Here is a 12493-nt window from a genome sequence, read left to right on the forward strand (position 1 = left end):
GATGCGTTTAGTCAGGAGAACTTTACGCAACGCCAATTATGCTCAACTACCACCCTTGGCATAAAAAAAAAAGATTTAGTGCTCACCGGTGCTTTGTTCTAGGTAAACGTTTCTTCTCGCAGGAGGGTCGCATATGATAGTGAGTCGGCATAAGGTTTGCTCGTACTTTAGCCAAGAAAGAAAAAGGTTTCGCCTGCGACAATAGAAGTCGGTTGTTAAAAGCATACCCCACATGTCAATTACGACGTCTGAAGTACGTAAAACATTAGCCTTTGAGATGGGTGGGTTTTCACTGACCATTGGGCAGGGAAAGGTCACCAGGAGGCCTGCGCGAAGGAAATTCCTACTTGTGCATTGACAAAGAGCCAGAGCTATGTTGACCGATCCAGGCAACGAAATGGGAGCTTTTTCTTTTGCTAAATTACAGAAATAGAGGAGGAGAACCCAAATATAAATTGGGGGGGGGGGGGGGCACACTCAAGTTCGAGGGCGACAATTAACTAAGTTGCGTTATACTGCGCTGCGTACTGGCCACGTAAAGCTGAGGCAGCTGCACTAGTTGAGCTTTTGGGCAGAGCCCTAGAATACTTTTGTGGTCTGCGCCGGAAGTATCGGCGTGCAGGAATGCGCGAAAGGTAGAAGGGGCTTAAAATAAGATGAAGGAATGAAGAAAATGCGTGTTTGATGGTGGAATCGCACTTCTGTCTTCCAGCACAGCAGCTTCATGCTCCGAATGGAGGCAATAATGGCGGGCACCTCTCAGACCAAGGTAACTTAGCTCTTTCAGGCGGCTGGCGCGCGCATCTCGAGTTGGTTTCTGCCATATTTTCCCTTGCGTCAGCTTTGGGACGCTGCGACTGCGCCGTGTTCGGCCCACATTTTCGAGTGCTTTCCTCGCAGCAGCTAACGCGACGTCGCAGTCGTGCGACGTTGGTTCGCCTCAATTTTCGGTCAATGTCGAACTTGTATTGCTTCATTGTTGTCGCAGTGCAAATTTGATCATTTTAACAGAAAGCGTGACAGAGGTACGTACCACTGTATAACAGGTCGTGGAACTGAACAATCGGCGCCATTGGTGCCGTACGGCCAGGGTAGAAGTCACGCAGTTGCGGTCACGTGATCATGGTCACGCTGTAATACACAACCGTTGACTATTAGCCCCGAGAAGGAACTATAGCGGCGCCGCGAGCGCCACTCGCGTGACGTCAGGGCACGGACTCGCGCCTGTCGTCTGCTGCACTTCGGGCGGTGTGCGGGTGCCTTCTGTGTATTCCTTTATCGCTCTCGTTCCCTCTGCTTGTATACTTATGGCGGTCGTCTCAAATATGTTCACGATGTCTTCGTGGCTAAAACTTATTCGATGAACCTATTTCTTACATGACAATACAGTTCTCGTAGCCGAAGGAGTACAGGCGAGCCCATTGCGGGTTTTTCATGTGCAGGTCGAGAACCGCAATAACATAGCATATAAGAAAGCCATACCTGTCGCGTTACAACAGATATGTCATAAACGCTGGCTACTTACGACTTCTACAGCAGTCACCTTGATCTTAATCCGCTGACATAGGTTTGCTCACGACGACTAGTTCATGGTATAATATCAAATTTTTGTATTCCTTCACAGAAATGCTTAGCCATAATATGAGGATTAACACGGCACTTATGATTGTACCGGCACCACTGCTTTTAAGAATTAGCCAATTCTTCAGGTGTTTATATTAGGTGCAGCTAATTTCAACAGAAGTGAGGCTTGCACCTGTTTGCTGAATACGAAAAGGAATTCACAAATATATGTTCCCTTTCCGTGGTGCGCGTTCAACTCGCTTGACCAATTTAGTGCCGTTTGTTGCTGAAGGAATATACACAACGAATCTGTTTGTAAACTGACACAGGCTGCTCGGCCGAAATTTTAGTGACACGCGCCCTTCTGAGCGTGTGGCTGCTGCTAGAAAGCTGAAGCGTCATTGATTAGTAGTATGGGACATATTGAAGGTATTATTCCCCGTAGGAGGGTAAAGAATCTAATGAAATAGGCAAGGCTTGTGGCGTCTTCCGTATGAAAGTTGGCGAGGTTCACTTTCACGTACTGATGAAGTGAAGTTATCCGCTTGTTTAAACGCCGGATCGAGACATTGTGAGGCAAGAGGTGCTTTAATTTTGCTTTTGTAGGCAGCATAAGCTGCGCTGTATCATGAGTATGCTTTAGGCATTACAAGTGGCACTGTAAAAAACTGCCAAATTGTTTCAGTTTGAAGTTGTAGGGAACTGATGGGCTTCGCGAACAATGCGTGCCTCGACATAACGACAGTCGGTAGCTTCCGTTGCATGAGAGGTCTGAGGGCCACGATGAAACATTTCATCCCTTGCAATTGCTTGACTGTATCGATCGCAACCACGAACTGTTTTTTGTTTCAGGTAATGGCTAATATGGTGTTTGTGAACTAACTATGCGTATACTCTATGACGCACCGTCATGTTAGCAGCCATGAGCAATTCGTTTTATGGGGGCCATTTGTAGAGAGCAGGGAAAGTAGCAGCAAATTTCTCATGCGAATGCGCGCCCAGCTTCATCTTTTACTCATGAATAAAGCTGCCATATTTGACTAGAACAACTCACCAGAGTAATAAGAATGACAATGACACCTTCACTGGGCAGTGTCTTTCTAATACAGCTAACATATTGACAACAAATACGGAGATTTTTCTTCCATCTAAGATGCAACCTGTCATAGCTAAGTACTAACAGAATGTTAAGTGTTCAGTCAGGCATAATACACAAGTTCGCGTGCTGAATTTACAGGCATTTTCATGCGAAATTCATGGATAGACACGGCGCATATATGCATTGCTAAACCAGTGAACCCTTCAACTCTTCATAGCTTACGATATCCAAGCCGCAAATTTTCTCAACTCACGCGCTTTAGAAGAAGCAACGGTGGTTCAGGCATGGCAGCAGAAAGAAGGCGCCGTATCCTTCGATAAGTACGGCTCGAGCCACTCTTACCCCAAGCATACAGGAAGGGAACGAGCGCTCGCGGCAGCCGAGCGAGCAGGAGCGAGCGGCGTCCAGGCCGTGACGTCACTCGCGAGAGGGCGCCACTTCAAATTCTCGCCGCTAATACATGACCTCCCTAGTCTACCTGATAACGCCTTGCGGGACGCGAATATATGTAGAACAGGCAGCCGCCCACGAAACGCTTCGCATAACGCCAATTGCTAGAACACTCGGCACTTGGGATTTGTTTTTACCTCTGCGACGCTTTCTACGAATTCACTTCGCTGTAGAAGCAATTCGTTATGACCTATAAAACAAGTCGCCGTGTGCAGGCTGACTTTCTATGGTTCCTGAGCGCCTGCACAGTGAAAGCCACGACAATATGTCTGTCTGTCTGTACGAAGGAATGCAGGAATCCCCGAAGGTTTATGTTGGCTGAAGGCTCAACTCGCTCACATGAATTTATTCTACATATCTTGACTGATAACCGAAGAATAAAGTAACCGATGACAAGCAGGAACGAATTGCTGGAGTTCATTGTTACTCGTCAAACATTTAGTTGTGAAGAGCTAGGAATTGATCGCGGCACATCAGCCCTTCAACGCCTTCGTCCAGCAATAACAGTTTGGGTTGGAAAGAAATTCTCAGTGACTGCCAGAATACAGCCGCGCGGACGACCTTACGACAAATATATGCATTAAGACATTGTTAGCTGTATTGTATAAAGCGGACGAACCCGCTCTTTACGATGTTGCAAAGTTCGGTATTGAAAATAGCGCGTTCCAGGAAAATTAATCTTCGGATGGACACCTAGCTAAGAGGAGACATTACACTGCGGAATGCAGTTGCGTCGAAGCAAGGGAATGAATCGTTAACCAAAGTTTCAAAAATGCTACCGTTGTATAAGGCGCGGCATTTTAACTTTTTAAAAGTGTTTCCAAATTCGATGAGCGTAAGCTATCCGTCTCTGGTGGATTGGATGACGACCTCACAATCACCCATACTGGCGTTTTAGTAATGCTTCTTGTGCTTTACATCAACATTTATGCCGGTCCCGATGGCCATCCTTGTGGATTTCCAAAGACTTTCCATAGACTCACGCAATTCTATCCAGAACCTAGCCATATACAGCTGCGCTGTGAGATCTCGCAGATATTTCTATCGGCTACAAGGTAAAGACAGTTCAGAAGTAGCTAAATACATCATTATCAGCAGTGGCCTATTCTATCCCTAGTGTAAGACGAAAGCCTCTCCCCACGATTGCCAATTACACCTGTCCTGCGCCAACCGATGCCTACTTCCGCATGCAAATTTCCCAATGTCATCACACTACGTAGTTTTCTGGGTCCTCGTCTGCGCTTCTTTCGGCACCCATTCTGTAACTCGATTGGTCCACCGGCTCTATCCTACGCATTAGATGGCCTGCCCCAGCTCCATTTCTTCCTCTGAACGTCAATTAGAATACCGGTTATCTCATTTGCTGTGATCCACACCACCTTCATCCGGTCTCGTAACGGTACACCTAGCATTATCCGGTGCATCACTCTTTGCGCAGTCCTTAACTTGTTCTCGAGCTTCTTTGTGAACGACCAAGTTTCTGCCTCATATGTGAGCACCAATAGAACGCACTGATTGGACACCTTTCTTTTCAATTATTATGGTAAGCTTCCAGTCAGGATGTGGGGATGTCTACCGTACTCCTTCACAGGTTCTAGTTGCTGACTGGCGATCCTGAACACTTGTTCCCTTGCCCGGCTATTCATGATTATCCTTGTCTTCTGCATATTCTCCAACCCGAATCTTGCACTCTGTCAAGGTCCTCAATCATTTGTTGTAACTATTCCCCAGTATTACTGGGGACGAGTCATATCAATGTCATCTGCAAACCGAATGTTGCTTTGATATTAGCTGTTTATCGTCATCCCTAAGCTGTACCAGTTTATTAGCTTCAATACTTCCACGCATGCAGGGAATATCATTGGAGACATTGTGTCGCTTTTCCTGACCCCTCTATGGGTATCTTAGCGAAAGTTAGCTGGGGGACTTGTGTAGATGTTTTCGAAGATTGACGTAAGCCTCCTGTACGCAATGCCCTATGACGTAATGCCTTTATGACTGCAGGTTTCTTTGAATCCAATTACTTTTCGTGATCTATGAAAGCCATATAGAGGCTGACTACGCTGCAGATTGACGACATCGACGTGATTCATTTCAGAGTACTTCCCTGAAGGAAGCCTGTTCTTTCGTTTGACTAAAGTCCAGTTTTGCCCTTATACAATTTAAAATTATCGTGGCGAATATTTCATACAACACATGAAGTAAGCTAAAGGGCGTAAAATTTTTGAATTCTTAAACGTCTCGCTTTTCGTTGAATAGTGTAATGTTCGCATTATTCCAGTTCTCTGGGACCCTCGAAGTCATCAGTCATGTAGAGGGCCGCAAGCTTTTCAAGCACGATGTCTTCAATTTACGATTAAATTCGCTGTTATCAAACATCTCCTGCCGCTGTTCTCCCCGCTTCATGTCTTGCAAGACGTTTTTAACTTCATGGCTAGTTACAGAAGGAGCCTTTTATAACCTGTTCATTACTACTCCGAATGGAGGTGGCGTGGCTTCTCTGGGTACTGTACAGGTCGGTATAAAATTCTTCCTCTGCTTTACCATATTTTCGAAATTGCCGATATTACTCTGCCTATCTTTTAATGTATGCATCTTGGCGTGTCCTATACCAAGTTCTTTGCACCCTTTTCATGGTGCGTCCATTTTTTACTGCTTCCCTAGTCTTTATCGCGCTATATCTTAGAATATACCCTATGTTCTCCTTGTTTATCTGTTTTGATAGTTCCGCGAACTCTCTGATCTCGCGAGTTGGACATCTATATTTGTCCCGTCTTTATTAGGTCCTTCCTTACTTAGGGGAGCTTACCTATCTGTTACCTTAGTGCCTTACCTCCCGCACTAACTGCTGCTTCCAAAGCCAGTGTAGTTACTACGGTTTTGTTCATGACCTCTAAGTGATCTCTGTTCCAAGGCTGAATGTGTTTCCAATCACCAGCCTGAATTTGCCGGATTTTACCCTTACTGCGCCTAGGTTGGCCTGTCTGACTAATTTTACTCTGTCTCTTAATGATGAAGTAAATCCTAGACCTTCTTAACCTATCGCTGCAGTTCATTCTACCTAAGAATTCAACATCCTTCACTATGCTGGGATCGGCAGAAAGTATGAAATCTTATTTCTTGTTTCTCCATAAGGGCTTTTTCAGGGACAGTTTCTCTCGCGACGCTTGCTCAACGATAACTACCTCTGTGTAAGTACTACGAAAAACATATGGTCTACATACATTTGTGCGTGTGCCTTTCGTAAATTGTGGTACCCAAAAAGAAACCTAGAAACAGAACCAGCAAGTGCTGCCTTTAAATGGAGTAAGCTTGAATACGTTCACTTGAACGCATGATTTGAAAGCAAGGTTGGTTCATCTATAACTAGCATATAGAAGAATCATACAAGTTAATGGAAGCAAATAATGTACAGGGAATGGAACTTCGAAGTTATTAGGCTTGCATTTAATTGGGATGTTTGACGAGGTGAAACTAATGCGAGTTGTCCCTGAATACCTGGAATCGCTCAAGGAAAGAAGAACTGGTCGAAGCGATAGTGAATAAATGCCATTTTTGCAAGATTGAACAGTAATAACAGACATTTAATTGCTTCGATGTATTGCCGAGTGGAATTCTTTACCACTCGATATTTTTGAAGCTAATGACCTGGTAACTGCACTGGAGAGCGACATTTATTAGTTTGATTCTCGACACGTTCCTGATAAAGCGCAACTGTTTTATTGTGTAATAAGTTTAATCCGATGCGATGTATTCCTCGCTTGCAGTATTTGAACATAACATCGGAACATTCCGGCATGAAAACCAAGTCATCTATATTTTCTTGTTATACAGAATGATGTCGACGTACAACGTACTATATTGCGCGAAAGCAGCTGCACTTTATGCGGCTGCCTGACGTCGTCGTCAAGGGTGCCTTTTTTGTGTTGTTTACATAATGAAAGAGCGAAGGCGGAGCGCAGCGGATAATTGAAGACTGCGATAGAGACGAGGAGCAAAGAGGAAAAGGAGGGTACGGCAGAAGCGCGAGAACTGTACTACGGCGCGAGGCGGTTTCTGCGGCGCCACTGGCCACGAGATTGCGCCAGAGTATCGTGCGTCATCGGTATGGAAACCAAGCACTGTATGAGTGGAGGCCTGTCTGCGGTGGCTGCTGCTGCGAATCGCACCCACGCGGTGGGTCCCAAAAAGCCGCGCGACAGTGCGCGACGTTTGTAGCAGAACGTATAATTGCACGACACGCTGCCCAAGCCACACACTAACACGAAGTGAGAAGGCTTCTAGAACTGTTAAAATTGAGAATTGGGCAGTATCGTAATCGTTCGCGAATGTTTTCTCGCAGAATGTTGATGACGAACAAGTTGCTGGGTCGTAATTAAATAAAAACTACAGAGGGGAAACTAGACGAGGGCAAACTGCGACGGCCGTTCGCCCTGTCGTGGTTTGTCTTCGTCTAGTCTGCACTGCAAGTTTCTTGGAACGACGACCCTTTTCCTTGCGATGTTTAGGGGTCTTGGTTATCTGCTAAGTGCGCGAGTTAGGTGCAGTACTCGCCTCCGATGAGGGAGGCGTAGGCGCGTTCCAAATCGTCGTCGCACTTGGCGAAGTGGAAGAATCCCAGCCTTTGCAGGCGGCTAGTCGGTGTAAGTGGTTGTGACGACGTGCCCTCGAAACTTGACGGAGAAAGCGGTCGTCGAGTTAGGGCAACGGCCAGCTCATTGATGTCTGCCACGCTGGCCTGGCAGAAGTAGACGTTCAGGCATCTCAGACTTTTACTCTGCGCTGCTCCTCTCAGCAGGGCCGACGGGGAAGTCAGTCCCGACCCGCGAACCTGCGGAGAGCGAAGAAAACTTCAGGAGTCATGGTTTAGGAAACCGGAAGAAGCCGGCGTGCGCACACACACATCGACAGGGTGAAGTTCAAACACATGTGATCGCACAAGAGGCCGCTATGAAAAGTGGATTTATTCCCGAATTTGGTGCTGAACTGTTCAATGTGAAAAGAAGTTTACGGCAGAGAAGGGTCTCTGAAGAACGCAATTCAGTTTTCCGATGCGGAGGTCCAAATTAGAGATACGGTGAACGACGACGTTTGGTGTATGAAAGGTAGGTTCACGAGGTACAAGAGATGCCGTTGACGATTTGCCCGACACATCGACCACCGAGAAAATCTCACGGGCAAGAAATCTCCGCATAGCAGCATTTCTGTAGTCATCGGAACACGCGCGTCGCGGCCAGCAAATACAACGGGTGCTCTCACGGTCAGCATTATGAGTTTATTTCGAGAGAGCACTGTGCTGTGTTGACGGGTGTGCTCCTCGAGGCATATTTTACCGCGCTTTGTAGACTACCATTTGAACAAGTAACTGAATTAAACTCGGGCATGTGGAGGCTTCAGCGGGCCAAATCGTTATTGCGGAAATTTGTGGATAGTGGCACGTGCGAGGCACGCACATCAAAAGCCTGTACCAAGTTGAAATGGAAACATTTTAGATTATCATCAACAATAATTTTAAAGAAAGGTGCCTTAACAAACTTCAGCTCGTGGTCTCTGTCAATACCGCTGAAGCATACGCTTCTAGGTTACAGCGCAATGTAAAGGCAAACTGCCATAACTACCTTCTGCTCACTTACCTCCGAGGCCAGTTTTGGAGAGAAAAATGGGGAAAGGAGGGACGCCGAGTAGGTTGAAATTAACAAAAATTCAATTCCGGGGTTTCACGTGGCGAAACCGCGATTTCATTACGTGGTGCGGCGTAGTGAGGCACTCCCGAATAATGCTGAGCACCCGGGGCTCTTCAACGTGCACCCAATGGACGTAACCCGAGCGTTTTCGCATTTCATCCCCATTGATATGTGGCCGCCGGAGCCTGGATAGGATCCCGCACCCCGGGGTTAGTAACGGAACACCATAGGCATTACGCAACAATGGCGGGTTCCGAGAAGATGAATCCGCGGTACGCCACTGTGCCCAAACATCATTGCGACCCAAGTGGACAAGCAAGAGTATAAGAGCTGAATATGGGCTTCTTTAGCAGCCAATACGTAATAATGCATTTCTTCCAGAAATGGTAAAGATCCACACATGGGTTGAAGCAGAGCTCGTACACCTATGAAGTCAAAGTGCCTACAGAGCTAGGTATTAGTTTCGTAATTTCGCTGCACGTCAGCCAGTTTCTGGCGAGGGACAGAGCTGAACAACTTACTGTGTAGTAGTTTTTCCGGTTTCGTATGACAGCGCTTGTGGGACATCGGCGATTCCGGAAATACCAGCAGAGAGGAGGCGCTAATTTGTAGTTTGTGAAAAAGCGCAGCAAAACGTTAGAGGATCGCACACACTAGGCTGTATTAGGAAGAGAAGTTCAATAGAGGCCACAAACTGCCCGTACAGAACATAACCAATTTCGCGATAGAACGGATGATTTCTTTATTCACCGAAAAGTTTTCTGTCCCCTCTAAGTCCTGTGAAATTCTTCTGCACCAATGATTTCACGTTATGAGGAACCACAAATTATCAGCGAATCCAGCTTTATCACATGATGTGTACATAAACTGTAGGACATGTCGCATTGTTTAACAGAGGACCGCTAGAAGAACTTATGTTAGTTTCAAAAGTGTACCTTCGCATGTCCAATCTTCGGAGATATATTAGAGTTCAACTCTTATAAAAGGTGGCCCTTTCTGCGTTAAGCGGCGGCGTCCCCTAGGCGTAACCTCGTGTCCGCGCTCGTGCCAGTGCTCGCACGTTCGTCGTCTTGCGAAGCTTGCTCTGATGCCGCGCACCATGGTAGCGTTCCCGTACTGCCCCTTCCACGGCGAAGATTGCACTGGCTTATTCCCAATCGGTGTGGCGATTTCGGTCTCAAATTGTTTATTTCAATATATCGCGAATTGAAGCCTTATCGAGCGGCGCTCAAATTGGTTATGACAATCTCTAATGCTAAATGTAGCTTTAGGATATTAAATTTATCATAGCGGCCGCGAAGAGCGTGAAAATTCCTGTAAATCGGCAATGCTGTGCACTTGGAGATTCTTCGACTACTAGGAGAAATCAGGAAGCACAACGGTGCAGTAGGAATTGGAGCGAAATGTGTTCTACTTGGAGATGGCACGCATACAATTTGGAATACGAGAAGGGCAAAACACGCTGCGTAAGCAAGACCGAACGCTGTCCGTGTGGTTAAATGTTTCCATTCTCCTCGTCAGTAGTGCTGTGTCAGTGGACAGTAGTTTCAATGTGTTCTGTGAGAAGCACACTGGCACGTGAGCGTCATTTGGTCTCGACGGGGCTCTTCTCGCGTTTCTGATCTCACGCGAGAGGTCACTCGCTATAACAAGTAATGCGAAATTCTTGAGCGTAAAACTTGTTACAAAACAGCGTAGTAGGCGCGCCAAGCGACAATTGTGGGACGTTCTGGAATTTGCCGCGCTGCCGCGAACACAATTCGACGATTCGAGGACAAAGCGCCTAAAGGCAGGTATCTTAGTCTTTTCGAGGCGACTATCGTTGACCGCACTCGCCGAGCTCTGCGAAAGACCAAAAAGTGAGAAAGCTCAAAACATTGGAATGTCGTAATACCAGTCTAAGCGAAGTATTGAAGAGCCACAAAGGCGAAAAAGAGGTATTCATGAATTGAAACGGGCGCATTTCGGCTAAGAACACATCTTGCTGAGGGGATAAGCAACCGTGGAATACGTTACAAAGTGCTGCAAACATTCCGGGGTTTCGCCTCGTTCGGGAGATTTATGGGTGTGAGATGGGAGCCCTCCAATGTCGCCATGTTGTTCGGGGTGCCGAAAAATTGTGCTCTGACTACGTTCGGTTAGTTTGTGATTTGACCCTGTTGACAGGCGAAACACCCCGATGTTGTACAGATTACATACGTTGATGGATTTTACCACGCTTTAATAGTATAAATACTTTTGTATAAACTTTTGTATTGCGAAGGAAATCCAGCTGCTGCAATGCCTTATTGGTGATGCAGGTACTGAGTAAGTGACAAAAACGAAGCGGCAATTAGCAGCAATGGGGTGCGTTGGCAGAGTGACTGCCTTCAGTTTTTAAAAGGAAACTAAATATTTCTTTGAAATGGATGCCAGCTGAGGCTAATATAGATTAATACAAAAATTAACTAGCACGAAAGTCAGACAATCTCATTCCTCATGGTGTCTGGGTGTGAAGCTGGAATACCTAGTGATTGTAGAAACCACTATACAAATAAAGACTTGTCTGTCTATTTGCGCTGCCGCCTTGTCAAATATTGAAGAATGTATGCATTCTTGTTCTCGGCATAACCGGTATACTTGCAACTGCAGTGCAGTAGAACGTAGGGCAGCCGTCGCCTTGCAATTTAGGCAGGAAACAAGCGTCAAACGCGTTTAGCGCCAGCCAAAACGCTGCGCCTCCTAGGGCATGACGGAAATCGCACAGAGCGAATGGCACGGCGAAGTTGTGGGGCGGAGCGTCCGCGGTAATGCAGATGCAATCGCTCGGTTTCATGGTTTCCGATACGAAGTGTGCTTGCAAATGCGCACCACGTTCAGGGATGAGAGTAGTATAGAGGGCAACACATTACTGTGGCCATTGCAGGGAAGTGGGCTAAGCATCACGTGACTGGACTCCGCAGTGATCGCTGGAAAAGCGTGCGGCATCGCGACGCGATATGTTCGCGTGGTATTGTAGGTAAAGTAGTACCTGTCTTTCCAGTGCTCAAAGCTACTCGGTGATACATAATACCCGGCAAGTAGTCCAGTGACTGGCAAAAAAATAAAGCAATAGAAACGCTCCGTTTTAATATTTGCAACGAAAGGTTACCATGTAACGAGAAGACGACCCAGCCTACTGAGGCTAAGGGGTTAAACCAAAGGCAATGTATAGAAGCGGACGCCATTAAGTAGTTAGATTCGTACTAAATGCCTATCAATGCTTGGCACCCTAACGCTATCATGAGAGAATGCTGCCTCCTAAAAAACAGGTTTTAGGAGAATGGTGTACTTTAGTCGATAAAGTACAGCACCGTAAATATGGATATCTTAAGACTCGGGGAAAACGCCCTGTTGCATCTGGGTCGCAAGCCCCAAGGGTAGCGTTGGCCTGGCGGCCTGGGGCACAGCTGGAAGCATCCGAAGGTCCTCGCAAAGGATGAGTCGACTGCTAAGAGAACAACTTGTTTATTATAGCATCGCAAAAGAGCGGCCGGTCAGGCCGACCGAAGTGGAGAAACGGGAGACCTCGTTACTCGACGGAAGAGATCGGAGCCTCTCTCGGCGTCCGTGGGCTGCTGCTTTTATGCGAAGCATATTACTAGAGCTCAACCCAGCTCCTCAGGCGCGGCGGTGTCGCCTTCAATGACCTTTAGTGACCCCATGCCATACCACGTGA

The 12493-nt window shown here is 46.7% G+C and overlaps 1 protein-coding gene across 1 annotated transcript in view; it reads right to left on the reverse strand.

Moving 5' to 3' along the window:
• The window catches only part of LOC129384118 (uncharacterized), a 59313-nt gene that overhangs the window by 10522 nt on the left and 36298 nt on the right, over positions 1-12493 (reverse strand). The window contains exon 7 of the mRNA XM_055069259.1: positions 7667-7943. Within this exon, the coding sequence (XP_054925234.1) occupies positions 7667-7943 (277 nt within the window). The remainder of the gene's footprint in view (positions 1-7666; positions 7944-12493) is intronic.

This window comes from Dermacentor andersoni, chromosome 9 (genome assembly GCF_023375885.2).
Source record: "Dermacentor andersoni chromosome 9, qqDerAnde1_hic_scaffold, whole genome shotgun sequence".
NCBI classification, from domain to species: domain Eukaryota; kingdom Metazoa; phylum Arthropoda; class Arachnida; order Ixodida; family Ixodidae; genus Dermacentor; species Dermacentor andersoni.